Source organism: Antennarius striatus, chromosome 13 (genome assembly GCF_040054535.1).
Source record: "Antennarius striatus isolate MH-2024 chromosome 13, ASM4005453v1, whole genome shotgun sequence".
NCBI lineage: Eukaryota > Metazoa > Chordata > Actinopteri > Lophiiformes > Antennariidae > Antennarius > Antennarius striatus.
In genome coordinates, this window is record NC_090788.1 from 5,561,769 (window position 1) to 5,581,713 (window position 19,945).

Genomic DNA, 19,945 nt, shown 5'->3' on the forward strand with positions numbered 1-19,945 from the left:
AAATGTCATTCATCACTTTTGCTTCGATGTAATATATCATTTATTTGCAGAGCCATCACTAAAATCGTAATTAAGGATTATCTACAGTATATAGGAGTCATATTTATTGTTGTGGGTACTTTTTATGTTGTTAAGCATTAGTTAAACTGGAGCTGTTGTGTTTGAGTTTATTCCATTTTTAATTTCTACATGATTGTTTGCCAACACTTGACAGACGGTGAATATTTAACTATAAGCTTCTTTGCACTTGCTCAGCATAATAAAAACAAGTTTAAAACCATTCCAGTCATGAGACTCTCAGAAGCAGATATTGGTTCCTTCACATTAACTGGTCCAATTATTGCTCCTGTTCAAACATCACCATCCATCATGATCTTCTCTTGTTCTTCATATCTATAACAATATATTTTGTCTTGGGGATATTCTTCCCCCACAGATGCCACTTTGCAACTTTCAAGCAATGCCAGGAGTGGGTGAAGCGTCTGAACCGGGCCATTGCTCACCCAGCCCGGCTAGAGGACCTGTTTGCCCTGGCCTATCACGCCTGGTGTCTGGGAGGCAGCGCAGATGATGAAGACCAGCATGTTCATCTCTGTCGTCCAGGTCTCAAACATACAATAAAGTTTCAAGAGTTTGGATGTTAATTTATTAAAATGTTACGATAATAGATGGGCTATTTTTGTGTGCAGGTGATCATGTAAGTCAGAGGATGGACATGGAGGTCAGGAGGATGGGCTTCGACTTGCAGAATGCCTGGAGGGTGTCGTCCATAAACTGCAACTACAAGTATGTCACAGATGCAGGACGCCAGCACATAAATGATGAGTAGTCAGCGTTTGAAGATTAAACAAGAGTGACAGTGTTCTGGAGATGTTTTGGAGAGCTGTAAAAAGTAGTTGGGGCTACAGATATGATGCACATCTCAGCATCATCAGACATCTGTGGGGAAATGAGTTTTGAATTTTAGAAGAATTATAATTTTTTTTCAAATTCAAACACATTTTGTGTGGCTGTCTGATTTCACATCAACATGTTAGTCTTGTTTGCATCGGCCAAGAATTGTAGAAAATGTGACATGAAAATTTAAGGTGTGGTTATCCTTCAAATCAGAGCAGGACCAGAAGTAATTGGAAATGCTGCTGTGATGGTACAGATTTTCTGACTGCAGTGAAAAAGAAAAATCTAACACATAACTGTTAACCGCACCGCCGCCCTCTCAAATCGTTGTAACACACAATAAAAAACACAAACGGTAGCATATAAACTAAGAAAATGTTATTTAAAATCCCAGTTCACTCTAAAACCTTTAAAGAGCACCAGGAGAGACGTTTATTACATAAATCTACGCAGGTAAAAATATAATTTACATTCCAAGACACCTCTAGTGGCGTATGAAGAAGGGGTGGTGAACCTGGCGCTTAAAACAATTGGTAAAATATTTAGAACTACAAGCTAAGACGTGTTGGAGGGAGTAAACAACACAAACCCACTTGGCATAAGTTAAACATCCCTTAAAACAATCTCGTTGATCAGGCTCTGCAGGGAGTCGCGTTATAACAACCCCGCCCATGTAACTTAAATATGCTGCCTGCCTCATAGCACTCCCAGAAGTTCTAGAGCAGCCTATTCAAAGTGTGTGTGTTACATCGTTTAATACCTACTTCATTCCTCCAAAACACACGCACATTAGTTGTTTCTAAAATGTGTGTATCACAAATAAAATAAAGGTCAGTCTGCTCAGATGGACCTAAACAGCATTTCCTGCTGAGGGAGACCGACAAACTGGACACTGGCTAATTAAACAAGCTGCAGCCTGCTGAGGCCCATGACTCAGCACTGTATATCACACAGACACACACTGTCTCCCCCTCCCATCCAAACAGCAGGTGGAGAGAAGCTGGTCTCCTCCTCTCCTCTCTTGATACTTTCTTCAGAGACAGATGGAGTCGGGCACCAGCGCTGTGATTTGTCCTCCATAGTGACCCTGAATAATGAAACGTTTTTGTTTGCCGCAGCTGAAGCATGATTCCATCTTTTTATTTTTCTCACTAATGGATAAAGTCAGAGTGTACTGGTGGTATAATGTTGCAGCAATATGAAATGCATTTTAACCTCTTCTGAAAACTAACATGTCTTGTTCTTGACCTCAGGCTGTGCTCCAGCTACCCACAGAAGCTGCTGGTCCCCATCTGGATCACTGACAAGGAGCTGGAGAGTGTGGCTTCCTTCAGATCCTGGAAGAGGCTCCCTGTGGTGGTCTACAGGTGGGTTGACCGACACACTATCACATGTTTGCACCAAGTTTCCTTTTGGGTGTTTCAGGCCTGTATTTATGATGACCGATCCTCGAAATTAAATTTCAGGCACCAGAAGAATGGGGCGGTGATCGCTCGCTGCAGCCAGCCTGAGATCAGCTGGTGGGGCTGGAGGAACAATGACGATGAGTACCTGGTGTTGTCCATCGCCAAGGCCTGTCAAATGGAGAACAATGCAGCACGGAGAGCTCCAACCTGCCGACAGAGCGGGGAAGCACCGGATTCTAGTGATAGTGATTTTGGTAAAGAGATGAACAGATCATAAGTTTTTAGTCTGCACATACACACCAAATACCTGTTAGGTATGGTTTCTGTTCCATTCTAAGTGCAGTAACTAGTGCGTGTGTGTGAACTGTGAGCACACACTTTTATTTGTAGGAATGCTCTTGATTTCCATTATTTATATGCCTCATTAATTTTCTTGCTTACTATCATAAACACAGGTGCCAAGAAATACGCCATTTTTAATTATGCCCGCATGTATCAGCCTAATTAAATAAATGCATTGTCAACATTTTATAAGCAATTAAATAACATTACAACTTTTATATGCTCATTTTTTCCATGTAGTATCCATTCATGTTACTACTCATCATTCTTAGCTGCAGAACAAAGCAACAGAGTGCACATATTCAATTATTTATGTCGGATTCCAAGTCCAGAGAATATGGTGTCTTCTTTGACGCAGAGGTTTCTTTGTGCAATACTTTTTGGACAATAACAAGCTGTAGAATGAGCAGCAGCGATTGACTGCACAGGTCAGTTGTTCAGTTGAAATCCCTCAGTAATTTATTTTCCGTTTCTGCTGTAGCCATTGAAAGAACTCTTGACTTTAGTCATCAGGAACAGATATTGATTTTCAGTAGGTTACAAGTAGTCTGTGTCTATTGATCGTGTCACCGCTACTTCTCTGATTCCTTCTTCCCACACACTTTCATCTGTCCTCGTGTCTCTGGCTGTTTGATTTTCATAACACTACAGAGTTGAGTGAAAATTCTCGTTTTCTCACCACCAGACTCTTCCCTGACTGTTGCCACCGGCTGCGACGACAACGCCACGCCACGGAAGCTGCTGATTATGGATGCTCGCTCGTACACTGCTGCTGTCGCTAATCGAGCTAAGGGGGGAGGCTGTGAATGTGAAGGTAAGTGGGACAAAGTATTCGAAGTCTACCTAATGACTATTACATTTTGACAGGACTTTGAAGAAACTAGAATTTGAGGTTTTCCCACATGTTTAGCACGCAACTCTGCACTTCCTATCATCTTTTCATTTTGCTGTCATGAACTGCGTTTGTGGTGACCACAGTAAGCTATTTTCAGTAAGTCATTTGCTCCACATCTAAATCGGTTGACGAATAAATAACTTGCGATCAATGAAAGTCAAACATCTATCAGTTAGAAGCCAATAGTTTTCTCAGCAGATGGAGACCATAATGGAGCTAAAAGCAGAGATAAAATTGGATTCTAATGTTTTTGTGGCAGAATCATGACTTGACATAATTCCTAATGTTTCTCTGGAACTGCTTGCTGTGTAAATAAAGGAAGTGCTGCTCCACCCAACATAAGAAGTGACATCATTCTGCAGGATGCCTTTTATTATGGATATTATTTGACATATGATATTCAGTTAACTGCTTCCATTGACTTCTATAGCTGATGGTTGAGGTTAGGAATTCAAGTAATAGTCCTAAAATTAAACTCCAGCGTCTGAATGCATGATGCGGATGAACCTTAACAAGCTACAAGTTGTCCACATCTTATGACTTCAGTTGTTTTGTTTCTGTGCATAGAGTACTACCCAAACTGTGAAGTGACGTTCATGGGAATGGCCAACATCCATTCCACCCGAAACAGCTTCCATGCCCTGAGGACCGTCTGCAGTCAGATCCCGGATCCAGCAAAGTAAGATGATCCGCTTGACCGTTCTGTCTGAGTGGCTTCTGCCTCCCTCTCCCTCCCCCCCTCTCCCTCCCCCGTTTAATTGGCCTCACCTCTCTGAAAGGCAACACCGCTCTGGGATGGGAGAGCTGCCACAGTCCAGTCCCCTTTCTGCCATGCTGACAAGTTGTCTGTCTGTACAGTCAGTGCACGAACATTTGTGTTCGTGTTTGTTCCAGAGTTTACACCTGTTTTTACCGTGTGTGTGTGTGTGTATGTGTTCACGTGTGATAACATGGTTGTAGGGCTTCGAAGTCGATCATCTGAGGTTCTATGTAGATCTGTTTATACCTAATGAGTCTCGTCTGCTGTTTCCAGCTGGCTCTCGGCGCTTGAGAACACCCGTTGGATGCAGAATCTTTCCTTTCTGCTAAAGGCCGCCATTGTGGTGTGTTCAGCAGTGGAGAGGGAGCGTCCTGTCCTGGTGCACTGCTCAGACGGGTGGGACCGGACGCCCCAGATTGTAGCCCTCGCCAAGATCCTGCTGGATCCCTACTACAGGACGTTCGAGGTGGGTTTAGGGTTTTCAAACAGAGCAAACGGTTGAGTTCAGTTTGACAGAACTAAGTCAACTCGAGTTGGAGTTGCAAGAGACTCACAAAGTCTGGAAATTCGAGTCCCTATGAGTTTGGGCGGTAGACAACAGGGCTTTTCACTTGTCATATAGCTGAGATAACATTTCATGCACACCTAATGAACCTCGTCCTACAGCTTGTTGCACACAGCACTTCTCCTAATCCTGGATTAAGTTATTCGCTTGTGAATGTTTACAATCTGGAATAATGCGTCACTGCATTTTAGCCGATTGATTTCCTGGTGCTAACTCTGGAACACTGGACCAGAACAGAGCCTGAGGTCAGGACTAGTCGTTTTGGTTTAACTTTAGAGCTAGTATGAACGTTCCTTGAGCCCTAGTCTAATAAGGTTTATAGCCACTGGACTGTGAGCAGGGTGAAAATAAGATAACGAATGAAAGGCAACTCCTAGATTCTGTCAAACTGGGAGACCTCATTCTTTGGTAGAGAACATATGTTTATCAGCAGAATACAGTTTTACTGATGGTTCCACTTTAACGTCACATGAAACACGGACCTGCGTCGTCCACAGGGCTTCCAGGTGCTCGTAGAGACCGACTGGCTGGACTACGGCCACAAGTTTGGGGACCGCTGTGGCCACCAGGAGAACGCTGACGTCGTGAGCGAGCAGTGTCCCATCTTCCTGCAGTGGCTGGACGGCGTTCACCAGCTGCTCAAACAGTTCCCCTGCCTGTTCGAGTTCAACGAAGCTTTCCTGGTGGGGGTCGCACAAGAAATGAGCCTCAGTGTGGAAGACATGTTGCTAGATATTTAATCCACACCTCCTATGTCACAATTATGTTAATGTGTGGTTACTTTGTCGTTTGTTCAGGTGAAGTTGGTGCAGCATACGTACTCCTGCCTTTACGGCACCTTCCTGTGTAACAACGCCCGGGAGAGGGAGGCAAAGAACATCTACAGACGCACCTGCTCGGTCTGGTCTTTACTTCGCAGCGGGAACAAGAACTTTCAGAACTTCCTTTACATCCCGAGTTATGATATGGTACCTCCTGCTTTTAATTGTGCTGTTATTATCTAAAGTTAAATAAATTAAAACTGGAGGAGAAACTGATCTTATTTTCCCCCTCTTAAGAATTGTCTGGTTTTATTGGTCTCACCCCCCATAGAGCACACGTGACTCGATTATTGATTGTCCGCCTTAAATTTCCCTCTCATCCCCAAACTGATACAGTAATGGACACGGTTTATTGATCTTGTGGGGAAAACCCTCATCGCTTCTATTTCTGCCAGGTGCTGCAGCCAGTCTGCCACACACGGGCGTTACAGCTGTGGACAGCCGTCTACCTCCCCACCTCCTCCCCCTGCGCCGCTGTGGACGATGCTATGGAGCTCTACCGCCCCCCGAGTGTAACAGCAGATGAACTCACTCCCCGTTCTCTGGACAGGTGCAAATTTGTTACTGCTACTCTGTATTCAACATGTCCTTGAAAGGAGATTTACTCAAACTTGACAAATCATTGTGACAAAGTAGATCACACTGCCCTCTAGTGTCACGAATACAGAATTGCATCTTCGCACTTCTGCACTTGTGAAACTGATTTTTGTGTTTCTGATTTCCAGACTTCCCAAGACCCGCTCCATGGACAACCTCGTCTCAGCCTTTGAGAACGGGGTGTCCCTGACGCGTACATCCAGCGACCCCAATCTCAATAAGCACTGCCATGAGGGTCGCCCAGCGCCTGAGCCGTCGGCAGCCCCCGAAGATAACTCCACGGACTCTGCTGAGATCATATGTGAGACTGAACTGGTGAGCAGCGAGGAAGAAGTTCTTCATCAGAGTCCTGCCAAGAACCCGGAGGAAGACCCGGGTGCAGAGAGCTGTGGAGACATGGAGCAGCCCTGTCTCACCACACAGCCCCTGCCCACTTCGCCCCTTCCTCCTGCCCCCGTCACTGAGGGTGTTGTACTTCCTGATGCTCCCTCCCTCCTGCCCACTCCTGTTCTCCAAAAGGATTCCCCTGACATCACTAATCCTCCTCTTTCTTTACTTGTGGTGGAGGCTGAGAGCCCCTGTAGGACTGCTGAGAGCACCGCCTCACCCACTCCTCAATCAGAGCCATGCAACAACACACAGCCTCCAGCCCCCACCACCTCGCTGCTTCACTGCCACACTGACCCTCAGGTGAACCTCCCACCGCAGCACCCAGACCTGCAGGAGCTGAAGCAGCAACACGTCATTCCTATGGAGGACTCCACGGAGACGCTCACGGGCGAAGAAGAGCCGCCGCCGACCCCGCCTCCCCCAGCGAGTCAGGATCCTACCCAGAGTCCCGTTGATGACGAGAAGCCCGAGTCACAACCCCAGGAGGTGAAAGAGGACACGAGAACACAAGAAGTGAAAGGAAGAGAGTGTGTGTCCGCAAACGCCCCCGTGAACGGCGCCCTGGCTGCAGCTCGCCAGGCGTTAGACTCCACCCCGTTCAGCTCCAGCTCAGAGAGCGTCCACGGTCCGGTTCCGTCTGCCTGCAGTGGCGCCAGTCTCGCCGGCGTTGGCCGAGCCACCGGGACGCACCAGAGCCGCCGACTTGCCAGCAAGCCGCTGCGCCCCCAGGGCGTCACCAACGGGGGGTCATGCCCCCGCCGGGATGCTCTCTGTAGTTCCAGCAACGCGTCGCAGCCTGGATGGTTGTCTGCTTCCAGATCTGCGGGCTACGCCGCCCCGTGTGGGCCCACCCCCCTTTGTGGCCTCGCTATGGCGCCGTACACCTCCACCTCCGCCTCCGCGTCCTCCTCCCCTCCCCCTCCCCACGCCCCGGCTTACCTGGACGACGACGGCCTGCCGGTGCCCATGGACGCCGTGCAGCAGAGGCTGCGGCAGATTGAGGCGGGCTACAAGCAGGAGGTGGAGGTGCTGCGGCAGCAGGTGCGACAGCTGCAGATGAGGCTGGAGAGCAAACAGGACACCACCCCCCCCTCGGAGCCAGACATCGACTACGAGGACGACATCGTGAGTAGATTTTTTTTTATCCAGCGGTGACATTAATGCCAGACAGCTGGGCGCTGAAAGCTCTTTTTATCTGCAGCGTTGGTAAATATTTTCGATTATCTTCAGCTCTTTCCTCACTCCTGTGCGTCTGACTGATCTTTTTCCAGACGTGTCTGCGTGAGTCAGACACCAGCAACGAGGAGGATTCTCTGTCCACCCACAGCGACGACCGTCTGTCCGAGGGCAGCTGGGACCGCGTGGAGTCCAAGGACACAGAGGTGATTGTCCTTTCGCGATTTTTTTTTTTCACGTCCACTTCCTCACTTGCCTTCATTTCCTCACCCTCCCTCACTTCCTCACCTCCCCTCCTCCCTCACCCGTGTGGCTTTGAGCACCTTCTTAACTATGGCGCACTGTTCTGATGTCTGTAGGTCACCAGGTGGGTGCCTGACCACATGGCCTCCCATTGTTTCAACTGTGACTGTGAGTTCTGGATAGCCAAGAGACGTCACCACTGCAGGTTGGGCTTCACTGTGGTTGTTTGTGTTGTTTTTTTTAACATTCAAATGTGAAGGTGAAAGAAAAATCCCAGGATTTGAACACAACAAAAAGGGAAAAAAAAAGTCTGGGTCCAACATTTCAGCTCAAGTTGACTGTGATCAACTTGACTCTTCTGATAAAGTTTAGAAAAAAATTCCACTCCTAAGCCTTTGTAGGTTAAAAATTGATCAGTTTACATTCAGAACTCTTATCAATAGAAAGTGATCAAAGCAATCATTGCTCCGGTTAGTCTGAGGTGTAGTAATCAATCACTTCCTTTACTGATCAGGAGTGTTGTCATGGGCAACTGAATAGTTGGATGTTTTAGAATCATCTTGGCAATCAATTCCGCAAAAAAACCCTGTTATCTCTTCTTCGCTGGCCTCATTTCCTTGAACCGCTCGTTTTCCGTCTCTTGTACAGACAAACCGAAACCCTCCGCCGCGCTTCTTTTAAACTTTTTTTTTTTTTAAACTTTCATCCTGGCACTGGTTTGTTTTCGCTAAAATCTGCCAGAGAAGCAGCCTGCAGTTCAGAGACAAATCCAGTTTTGATCTCAGCCCGGGGTTTCAAAATTAAAGGTTCTTGCTTTGCCTGACAGTAATTTATACGCTCCACAAAAATTCATTTCACTGTGCAAAACAACAAGATTTAGTCACAGTAGATGTCGTTAACTCTTAGGTACCAGTGGAAGAAATAAATTAAAATCCTTAACCTGGGATATTAAATAGAGGAGTTCAAAGCTGCTGTTTTGATTTCTCATTTTAATTAATGGAAGAAACGAGTCTCGAGATTTCGAAGTGTTAATGAGGAAAGAGCTCTAAATATAGATGCAGTGGAGGCAGCAGGATGACAGGAAACTCCTGTTAAAAGAGAACGAACCTGGTACGTGTCGGCCTTGGAGGATGAAGTTGTACCTGTGCACCGGTTTAATTTGTTTGTGTTTAGACGGGATTATTTCTGTCCATCCTTTAATGAACTAAACCCTAACAGTTATTTAAATGCATCGGCCTAACTTCTGTCATCTCCATCACCAGGAACTGCGGTAATATTTTCTGTAAAGACTGTTGTCACCTGAAGCTGCCCATCCCCGACCAGCAGCTGTACGACCCCGTGCTGGTGTGTAACTCCTGCCACGACCTCCTCCTGGAGTCCCGAACCCGCGAGATCCGCAGCCAGCAGCTGAAGAAGGCCATCGCCACAGCCTCTAGCTGAGTGAGGCGTCAGCAGCGTCACCCACCTCGGCTCTGTCCTGCTCGTTTTGGACTAGTCAGCTGAGCGCCCCCACCCAACCCCTAAGCCTGCTGTGGTTTTGTCTGCGGGGAAGGGGAGATGGAGGAGGTTTGGTTGCTCTTTGGGATGACTGTTTGGAAGTCGGATGCACTGTGAGGCGGAGGAAGTGGAAGGCTGGGATGACGGAGGTGTCAGCAGAGGAGGTTCACCCACATAACAAAGCCCTTCTGTTCAGAGACAGCCCCCCCCCCACTCCCACACCTTCTACCTTTAGAACCATACACCTGCACCCTCCTCACAGGACCTGTCTGGCGCTTCAGAGGACAATCACTCACCCTTCCACATGTCGGGGACTGGATAGCCTTGACCTGTACTACTGGAGGCTTTCAAAAGAAAAGAATTGCTGCTACAGTATTTAAAAGTCTAATTTTGTATTCTTATTTTGTGCACTACTAGCTGTTGTGTATTTGAGAGAATTTGAGACCAAACTCGAGCAAAAAGGGAGGAAATCTGCTGTTTACTTTGTCATCGCGTCTGTTCCTTGGAGCCTGAATGTAATGCATAACGGATAACTGGATAGACTTTACGTTCATGCACATTTGGTGGGTCATATACTCTGTGTTCATTGCTGCAATGTGTTTTTCTAAATGATGTATATGCACAGTCAATGTGGTTCTGTCTTGATCGACGCTTCTCTCCAGTATAGCCATGTTTGACTGTCTCAGATGTGCGTGGACGGATCGGTGCGACGCTGCATGTTGTTTTTGTGGGACGTGCGCTAGATGTGATGATGCTGAGGGAGGACAGACTTCTGTCACGTGTTCTTCATTGGGAGGTCTGACATGAATGATGGGATGTCTGACTCTGACTGCCAGGAAAGACCGATTGGAATATGACTGAACAAAGATCTAGGAGTTTATTTTTCTGATGGGGTGGGGGGACTTTTGTCCCCAAACCCCTTCCCTTTTGACAGAGATGTGTTGTGTCTACTGGTTGTTCCTTGAAACGATAGTGCCATATTTTGTTTTGTCTATTTTTTTAAAGCCTTTTTCCTTTTTTGTGTATGGCAGCAGGTTTCTAATTGGCCATTAATTAGTATGTTGTACTGGTACAGGTAGTTAGCTGCTTAATTACACTGAGGTAATAAAGATTAACAAATGGTTCCAGTTGATAACCAGGCTAACCAGTTCAATTTGATGATTGGGTGTCACTGAGTTTGTGAAACTGTTATCCATTGTCTAATATTTGGGAGTTCTTCACCTGGTGTCCATGAAGTCAGACTCTTTAAAAGGAGCCTATGTAGTATCTGATCAATAGTGGTGGCTAAAACTCCTCACTTAATAATTGTTGTAAAGAAATGCACTGTAAAAGCTAAATCCCTTGGGTTAAAATAAAAGATCATCAATCATTCTTCAAGTGTCCTTCTTGGTGTGTTCAAAGTGAGTTTGTTCCTGGTTTGACGTTGAATTTTGAATCTTGTTTCATGCAACTGAATCAGATTGCTGTGATGAGAGTATTTTTATCGTTTTACTCTGATCAATTTATTTGAAAATTGTCCCACTGGGATGAATAAAGGATTTTTATTAACCTAATGACAACTACAGACACAACATTGAAGTCCTGTGGAATTTATATCTTGAAGTCTTGAATTTGCTGGGAGTTGTATAAATTAATTACTTTGATCAAGACCAAAGACCTGTCATCTATTTTGACAGAGTAGGCATTTTATCACTACCCCTGTCCTACAAAGATGACAAATCCTTTGAAGAAAAAAAATAAATTCAGGACCCACTTAGTTTCCCTCAGTATCCAAAGATTCCTGTTTGAAGGCAGACAAACTAAAGGGGGCAGAAATAATGTCAAACATCTGAGTGAAGCAGGCAATTAAAATACATCAGTGAGAAAAAAAAGTGCTTCCATTCATCCACCAGATGGCGCTTCCCACCGCCTGCAGCGGGTGTTCCTCTTTTCCTCCATGAGATCAATAATTCATGGATTATTTTCAGTCCCAGGGAATGAAAATAAAGATCACAGCTGTAAATTTTCAGAACGATGCTTTGGGATTTTGTGCTGGTTTGACTGGTTTTCAGGGGGACCAGGGTGTTTTCTAAAGATTCAGATCTCAAGTTGAGGCAGATGTGTGTGTTTGAGTGTTGAAACGACACTGATCAATAAAGTTATTTCAAACAAGAGATGTTCAAACCGAGAGGGATTTATTTTGAATACTAGAACGAATCTCATCAGAAATATTTTTAATCCCGCTCCATACATGTCACAGATTAAAACACGGTCTGTTTAGACAATATGGTTTATTATTGATCAGATGGAAATAATTGTGACCTCATCAATAAAAACGATCTACGACACAACACGACGCATTCTGGGTAATGTGTACTTTAATTATTCATGCTGTAAATACATTAATACAGTATAGGATGCAGGATTTGTTTTTATTTTCTTAACCTTTTATTGTGTACCTTCAGATATCTTGAAAAATTTATGTTAGTTCGAGTTGATTATTTTTAAGATCCGACAAAAAAAACAGGACCTGTGATTAGTTGGGAGAGGAGTGAGACCCAAACGTCCTTAAATGTGAAGCAACAAGGGGAAATGAAGGAGATTGAGATGACTAATAATAACGTTCCTCTCACATTGCTCCGCAGTTGGTCCTCTGGGGGCCACTCGGGGCCCCACGTGGAGCGGGGAGCGCACGTCTGATTACCCGAAGTGGCATAACAACGTAACACATCACCAGGAAACGTTTCACCATCACCATCTGAACAATGACCGCGGTGGAGGGGGCTCCTAATTGATGACCCCCCCCCCCCATCCCTTTGTCGGAGCTCTTATTAGTGAGGAGCTCTATTAGAGGCGATGCTATGCGGAGGGAGGGGCCACTCCTTTCCTGTCTGGGTACGGTGATGGATAAGTATGAGACCCCCTGCAAGAATGCGATCACATTGATTTGAACAAGTCATTGTGTCGAGTCCCCGACGCGCCAACATGCAGCCGCTGATCCCGATCCTCCTCCTGGCGTCTCTCTGGACAACCTGCGCTGAAGCTGGAGGTGAGTCCGATCCGTTCATTGGCGCAAAGATGCGTCAAAGCAGAGATGCGTTTATTTAGGGATGTCCAGATCCTAAATACGCAGGTATAGTCAAGGAAGTCTGGTAATTGATTTGATTTATCAGGTGGATCATTTACCTTATAATCCAGATCCAATTTTGTGAGCTTATTTAACATCCCAGCATTAAACGTGTACATCATGAAACGTTTCAATCAATGCATTGATTCAAACATAATCAATAGTTGAACGAATGCGTCTGACAGAATCATGATGAGATCAGCAGAAGGTGAGGTTGCTTTTCATCATTTTTTCCCCCCCAAAACGTGTCACTTCAGTTTTCTCTATTTCACCGTTCAATCAAGAAGTTCATTTGTCAGAAAAGGAATAAAATCCGATGGAAGACAGATAAGAGAGACTAAAGAGCCCCAAACCCGTCTTCGTGACTCTCTCTCTCCCCCTCTCTCTCGCTCCACTCTCACACACACACACACACACACACACACACACACACACACCTGCCCCGTCCTTCACTCTCACGCAGCAGTACGCATTCCTCCATCTGTCACGCTGTTTTTGTATCCGCGAAAAAGGAAAAAAACCAAAGCGGGTCGGACCGAGCTGAGATGTTCGGAAGCCTCTGGCTCCCCGCGGTGCACCTGCTCACATCATCCTGAGCCAATAGCGCACGTTTGCGTCCATGCAGGCTGCAGCAGAGAGACACCGCGATCTGCGCACCACCATGTCTCCGCATCCACAGCGTCACCTTCATTCCACAGAGAGAACCTCGCGATTCTCTGTGGAATGAAGGTGACATTTACGCCTTTAAAATACTTTTGAATTATTATTTTTTTTACAATACTGCCCATTTTAATTATTTTCAGATTATTTGAGGGTATCATGATACGACTAGAGATTTTTTTTTTTAAATCGCTGTGACGACGCACCGCCGTTTCTGCGAGCAAGTTCACTCATATTTCTAATTTTAAAAGTTCAAAATCTTCAAATAACAGTCCTTCATCTCGGATGATGATCAAATTTTCTCCTAACGCTCCTTTTATAAATGTAGGTGCTGTGATTCCTCCAGACTTCGCTGCTGGACCGTCACTCGATGCGCTTCTGGTTGCGTTTTAATGAATCAAGGTCGAGGAGGAGCGTCTCTGGTTCCAGACGTCCAATGCGCGCACCCGCGAAACAAATAATAATAATAATAATAATAATAATAATAATAATAATAATAATAATAATAATAAACGAGTCCTCAGTTCGATTGGGATTCTCTAACCACGTTTGACGCACGAACGACCGCAAGAATTGGCGCAGTTTCTCCTATTCCTCTTGCGCCCTTAACCCAATAGATCGGGGGGGAAAAAAAGTTTTACGTGTCAGCTTTTGTTCGCTTTTGTTTCGTTTTCTCTCTGGTCTTTCTTGGCCTCCTTTCAAGTAAATTTGACGCGCTCCTCCAAAGTTTACTTCCAAGCCAGACCCCTCACGTCCACTGGAACCCTTTTGCGTTGCTCATTTGCTCCGCTCCGCACCAGAGTTGTGAATCGTGCGCTGATTGGTCGAGCCTTCTGCGGACAGAAATCTTATTGGTTGAGATGAAAGCTTGCGACAAAGACCCACAGAAATACTTTTCTATGGACAACAGACAGGCGCCACGTGTCAACGAAGTCATTTTAGTGAAAGTCCTGCATTGAATTTTCACATTTAAACGATTATAATTGATTAATTAAATTTATACATGTCGGCGTAACATTAACTAGATTTGTTGTAACGCCGTATTAGATATGTAAGCTCATCAGTACCGTTAACCAGAGCTGTCAAATGAATGAAATGCATTAAAACTTCATTTTCGCTCTAAACGAAGGACTGACTGCCATTGGATGGAAATAATAACAGGAAGTCACTCCTTTCATTTTATGTAATTTATTGTTTTTCACAAATTATTTACAGGAAGAAAAAAAAAACAATGATTTATACCTCAGTGTAGATTTGAAGGGATGGAAAGTGACATGATTTCAAAGCTACCATCAATATCGTTGGATCGCATAGCAGGAATTGTTTTAATGAAACATTAAAATAAATCACATAACTGAGAATGTTTTTTTATTCATTTGTAAGAAAAATCATCTGAAACCCTGCAAAATGCTTGCTTCTGTCAGTTTCATTCAGAGCCCACTAACATGCAGTAGCGACTCAGAGCAGTCTAACAGCAGAGTGGGAGACCCTGTATTTTTTCAATGGCATGTGTATCTCCATAAATATTTGATTTGTGAGATAGCTGCAGATATTTGTCTCTGAGCACAAGGTGGAAAACATGCAAACCCAATTGTGAAATATTGATAAACCCTCAGACAAACATGTGACAATGGGACCTTGATGCTGAGGATTGCCTCAGTGTTTATTCTGATAGGACGGAAAGATAAGGCACAACTTGATGAATGGGGTGTAAACCTCTGTGCATCAGGGATTTTTCAAACACCAGAAACAACAAAAGACTTAAACTAATAACAGAACAATTCACAGGCTGCACATAGGAAAAAATAAGCTATTGGTAAAAGGGGATAAAATCTACTTGGAGAGTTTTCAGCGCGTCTGTCAAGAGGAAACATCCTATTCTGTTTTTTTGCAGTTGGCTGAGGCTTGTTGGTGTCACCCAGAGGTTAAGAGTACAGGGACCTGAAGTCAGTCATGTGCCATTGAATCAAGCCTAGAGGTGGGCAAGGATCAGCTCACTGAAAACCTTGTCTTGACGCGATTGTCTTCATGTTTTGTTTTCCAGATTGGTGCTATCAGTCCCAGTTCACTTGTGATCGTCAGTGCAATGGTGAGGACGCTCAAAGTCAACCAAATCAAATGTGCTTTTCTTTACATTCCTGTATGTTTGGAGGGTTGATATTTATTGTTGAAGTTCTGCATTCCCTCCGACCTCTTTTAAAAGTTAACTTTCAAATTCAACCTTATGCAACCCTCAGCGCATGTGCTGTTAGAGCTGCACAAACACCTAGAATAGTAACCAGAGGCATTTTATGTCCAAGCAGTTTTAAATTTAGTCATCTGATTTGAAATAATCACATGATTTAATATATATTCTGGACTTTTTGATGAGGGAACAGGAACATTTGACATTTTAAAAATGTTTATGTGGTAATTATACATTTTTATTTCCTACAACAGAAAGAGAGCATAAGAAATTTTACGTGCATCAGTAGATGAGTAGAGGGGATATGTAAATTTACTAATTTGAACATTTAACACCTGAAGTTAGTTTCACAATAATGCCAAAGGGAGGTACAGTAGAAATGGCTGATTGAGAGAAATTAAAAATCAATAGAAGTCTAACAAAGTAATTTAAATTTAAGAAATGTAGGAAGAGATTTTGAAGAAAAGTCTATTTATCAGAGGAATTTAAGTTGTTTTGGAGCCGTTTTGTTCTTAACTCAGCAGCGGATCCCAGGCTTACATGGTGAGCTTCAGTTGGATCTATGGTCAGGAACCAGTCCCACGCACAACCTCCAGACCTTCATCAGTTCTGTAGACACATGTCATGACACATTGAAATATTTGACCTAAAAGCAACTCTATCAAGAAAATGCTGATCAAATCCCTTCTTAGTTGAAACTAAGTGGGTGGGAACGTTAGATGGCTCAGATCTCATCCCAAAGAAACTGACCTAAACCGAAGTCCAACTCTGAGATGTTTGACTTGTTTCAGCGCCAGAGAAGTGGAGCGAAGTCAATGATAACTGTAAAGGAAGATTCCAATCACCCATCAACGTGGTCACCAGGAAGACGCTGAAGGACGAGCGACTGACGCCTCTCCAGTTTGATAACTACCAGCAGATCTTCAGAGGAGCCATCAAGAACAACGGCCACTCCGGTGAGCAGGTTCTCCGTGAGACGTCACCGTCGCTGCTCTGAAGCCGTCATGTGACCTCTTTATTCTGTGTGTGTGTGTGTGTGTGTGTGTGTGTGTGTGTGTGTGTGTGTGTGTGTGTGTGTGTGTGTGTGTGTGTGTCAACTCCAGTCGAGGTGGGAGTCCCTCACCTGAGCACCGTCTCAGGTGGACGCCTACCGGGGACCTACAAGGCGGTGCAGTTCCACCTGCACTGGGGCAACAACGGAGGCCCGGGCTCTGAACACACCATCGACGGGGAACAGTACCCCATGGAGGTACCTTCACCTCAGCCAGCCTGTTTCTAATTGGCTCAGGAGATGATTAGAAAGATGCAAGGAGATCATTTGACCCAGAACCTAAAATATTAACTTCCAGTTTTCCAGTTTCCAAAAAAACCACAGTTTTATTCGAGTTGACAGACTGTTTTGTGTTTGACAGGATTTTACCAAAGTCTTAGATTCATTAAAGCAGAGAACTATTTCGATTCAAAGCAGCTGGATAAGGATAAGCAGCTGTAGACAAGATTAATTACCTCATACGACACATGAAACTTTGTGGTGTGTGTGCAAATGAAGACGAAGCACAGCAACACCCAGTTTTTCCATTTTTTTTCCTAAATATTATAAATATAAAATTCCTAGAGAAACATAATACAGATGACAGCACCCTACAGGTGTTTTTTTCCAGCAGTTCACTGAGATCAGTGGTGTTTCCTCTCCAGCTACACATCGTCCACATGAAGCAGCAGTACACCGACCTGAAGACGGCCCTGTCCGACTCCGAGGGAGTCGCAGTCCTCGGCTTTTTCTACGAGGTAGGGATCTCACGTCATCCGAATGAAATTGCTTTTACAGAACAGGCCTCGCGTTGAAATAAAAAATCTATATTTCCATTTCCAGAGGTCTAACAGTGTCAACAGAAGATATGACCCCATCATCAACGCCCTGAAAAGCATCAGAACTACAAGTAAATATTTAACCTCAACGGAACGCACCAAAAAATGCGTCTCCAGATCTGCATCATTTCTAATGTTTCTCATTTTGCTTTTCCTGTTTTCAGACGAGAACATCTCCCTGCCTCCCATCTCTCTGGCGCAGCTCATCCCAACCAAGCAGAATCTGACATCCTATTACCGCTACAAGGGCTCTCTGACCACCCCAGGGTGCACCGAGGCCGTGATTTGGACCCTGTTTGAAAGTCCCATTCCTCTAAGCAGAGATCAGGTCAGAAGTACTCAAGAATATTTACTTCAACATCATTCTAAAGTCCACAAACACGACAATCACAAGTCTGATCTTCTGTTCCTGCAGCTGCGGGCGTTCTCAGACCTCAAGTTCAACGATGGGAAGGCGATGGTGGGAACCTTCAGGCCGGTCCAGCCTCTGAACGGTCGGCAGGTGTACCGGTCAGGAGGCCCCGTGCTTCTGACCAGTTCCACCTTCATCATGGCCGCCATGGTTACCGCCTTGGCTCTGTCCCAACTGAACTAGACCGAGGTATCTCCTGCCGCACTGCGACCTCCATGAACTCCACGTTCCGTATCCCTTCTCAACCGTATCCCGGTTCGCAAAACATCTTCATCATGCGGTTGCTAGGTGGACCGATCACGTCGTAGTGCAGGCATCACTCACCCGTTGTTCACCGCTTACATCACAAATGACAAAGGCATCTGAGGAACGCCTTAAGAGAGGTGCTGTAAAGGTTCAACCAGCATTCGTGCATGTATAGTGAGGCATTATGTCTTATTCAGCATTATGAATGTGCCATAAAGCAGTTACAAAGACATTTGTGTCAACTGAATCCCAACTCGCCAAACAGATCCTTTAGTCATCACATAAAAATAAGCACACACACACACACACACCCACACACACATATTCTCATAGAAAGTTAGACCTCATCCGCCTTGTCCAGTGTCAAGTTCATTTAGTCTCCACAAGTCGCCGATGTCAGCCCCACACCCCCAACACCCCCGACCTGGCATGTGATGCGTCGCTCTGAGTGGGACATGTGAACAGCATGGAGCTATTAATAGAAGCTCTAAGTCACAGAAAACAAGCTCCATTTCAACGCCGGAGGTCAGAGGCATCAGCAGTTTGGCTTTTGTCTTTTTTCCAATCCAGGAGGGCGCGGCGCGGCCGTCAGGTGAAGCAGCCACTCAGTCAGCTGTTTGGATTGGGAGGATGGGGGGGGGGGCATGAAGGATGTCAGGTCTTTCCTCTCCCTGCAGGAGATCGGAGATCAGAGCCACAATCCATCCCCTGACACCTGAGCCAATGATAATAAAGCACAGATGCTAATGCTAAAGGCTAAAGCGAATGGCGGAAGGGGATTTAAATATTCCCTCGGTTCATAAAACCAGCATGGTAACTTTCATGCATCTGAAGTACCAGCATGAATCTGCATGTCTCTCTGAGCTACTTGTACAGTTCATAGCAACCGGGGTGAAGCTGCACGCACAAAAACCACACTTGCCAAATTGATGCACACACACACACCCCGGGCACTCCATTTCCCATTTGTGACCCGTGAAGTTCAGTGAGATTATATCATGTGACTGTGTTCATGGCTCTCGGATGCACTGAATGTTATCAACTGTGAATTACACCCCACTGAGTCCTGGCTCTTTCCTTCTGGAGGACTCCTGAAGTATTCTACTGAGAGATCTGTGCCAGATTAACTGTGATGATTAAGTAAGGAATCTGTATATTTTCATGGGGCATCAAGATATATTTCTATGCTGTTTCTCTGTACACATGTTTTTATGTACCGAATGTGTATATCGATATAAAAACGCACATTTATTGTTATTTATGTATTGCAAAAGTTTATATCGTACTGAATGCAATCCCATATATGAAGCATCAAGTTGTTCTTGACTCAATCAATTTTGCTCATGATGTTTAAGTGTATGAGATTTGTCAGGTTGCTTGAACGTGTCATGAATAATGTGGAGAATGTGTTTCAAAAAGAATAAACTGTGCAGATGCCTTTGTAACCACGCTCCCCCCCTGCCTGCACGACACAATCCTGCTTATTTTAAAGCATCTCTGCCCGGTCAGAACCGATATCGGACTCCCGTCCTTTAATCCATTTCTAATTGTCTTGTCCTTGATGTACGAAGGGTTGTTTTTGACCAAAGTTTGCCAACACACCCCAACACACACATCTGAACAGGAGTATCACTATCAAAGCCATCAGAGGAGGACGTGGACACACACACTTAAAACTACGAGACAACACACACTTTTCTTTCCCTGGCCTCTCAGACAGATTACATGTGTTTCATCCCTACCTCTCTTCTTCTTCTTCTTCTTCTTCTTTTTTTTTTTTGTGTGCTCCCCCCCCCCACCATAATTAAGGAATCAAAAGGCTTATTGTGACGGGCAGACAGCAGCCTCTCACAGTGACATGAATGGAGAGCAAAGATA

At 44.9% G+C, this 19,945-nt stretch overlaps 2 protein-coding genes across 9 annotated transcripts in view; both read left to right on the forward strand.

The window, feature by feature from the left end:
• Positions 1-10,960, forward strand: part of mtmr4 (myotubularin related protein 4) — a 35,726-nt gene extending 24,766 nt beyond the window's left edge. For all 8 annotated transcript variants that reach the window (XM_068332190.1, XM_068332192.1, XM_068332191.1 and 5 more), the window contains 14 exons: positions 437-603; positions 690-786; positions 2,151-2,264; positions 2,364-2,557; positions 3,331-3,459; positions 4,108-4,219; positions 4,574-4,766; positions 5,363-5,548; positions 5,663-5,833; positions 6,082-6,236; positions 6,412-7,798; positions 7,945-8,055; positions 8,209-8,297; positions 9,355-10,960. In XM_068332190.1, the coding sequence (XP_068188291.1) occupies positions 437-603; positions 690-786; positions 2,151-2,264; positions 2,364-2,557; positions 3,331-3,459; positions 4,108-4,219; positions 4,574-4,766; positions 5,363-5,548; positions 5,663-5,833; positions 6,082-6,236; positions 6,412-7,798; positions 7,945-8,055; positions 8,209-8,297; positions 9,355-9,532 (3,283 nt within the window). In that variant the 3' untranslated portion in view covers positions 9,533-10,960. The remainder of the gene's footprint in view (positions 1-436; positions 604-689; positions 787-2,150; positions 2,265-2,363; positions 2,558-3,330; positions 3,460-4,107; positions 4,220-4,573; positions 4,767-5,362; positions 5,549-5,662; positions 5,834-6,081; positions 6,237-6,411; positions 7,799-7,944; positions 8,056-8,208; positions 8,298-9,354) is intronic.
• A 1,480-nt stretch (positions 10,961-12,440) lies between these two features.
• Positions 12,441-19,512, forward strand: ca4a (carbonic anhydrase IV a). The gene is made up of 8 exons (XM_068332111.1): positions 12,441-12,617; positions 15,400-15,444; positions 16,332-16,496; positions 16,644-16,789; positions 17,236-17,328; positions 17,414-17,480; positions 17,574-17,737; positions 17,825-19,512. The coding sequence occupies exons 1-8, from the start codon at positions 12,554-12,556 to the stop codon at positions 18,002-18,004; spliced, it is 924 nt and encodes a 307-aa protein (XP_068188212.1). The 5' UTR covers positions 12,441-12,553; the 3' UTR covers positions 18,005-19,512.
• The last annotated feature ends 433 nt before the right edge of the window (positions 19,513-19,945 follow it).

Coding starts and splice junctions, on each gene's coding strand:
- ca4a (XM_068332111.1), top strand. CDS start 12,554: ATGCAGCCGCTGATCCCGATCCTCCTCCTGGCGTCTCTCTGGACAACC. Junction 15,445..16,331: donor TTGTGATCGTCAGTGCAATG/GTGAGGACGCTC, acceptor GACTTGTTTCAG/CGCCAGAGAAGTGGAGCGAA. Junction 17,329..17,413: donor TCCTCGGCTTTTTCTACGAG/GTAGGGATCTCA, acceptor TTCCATTTCCAG/AGGTCTAACAGTGTCAACAG.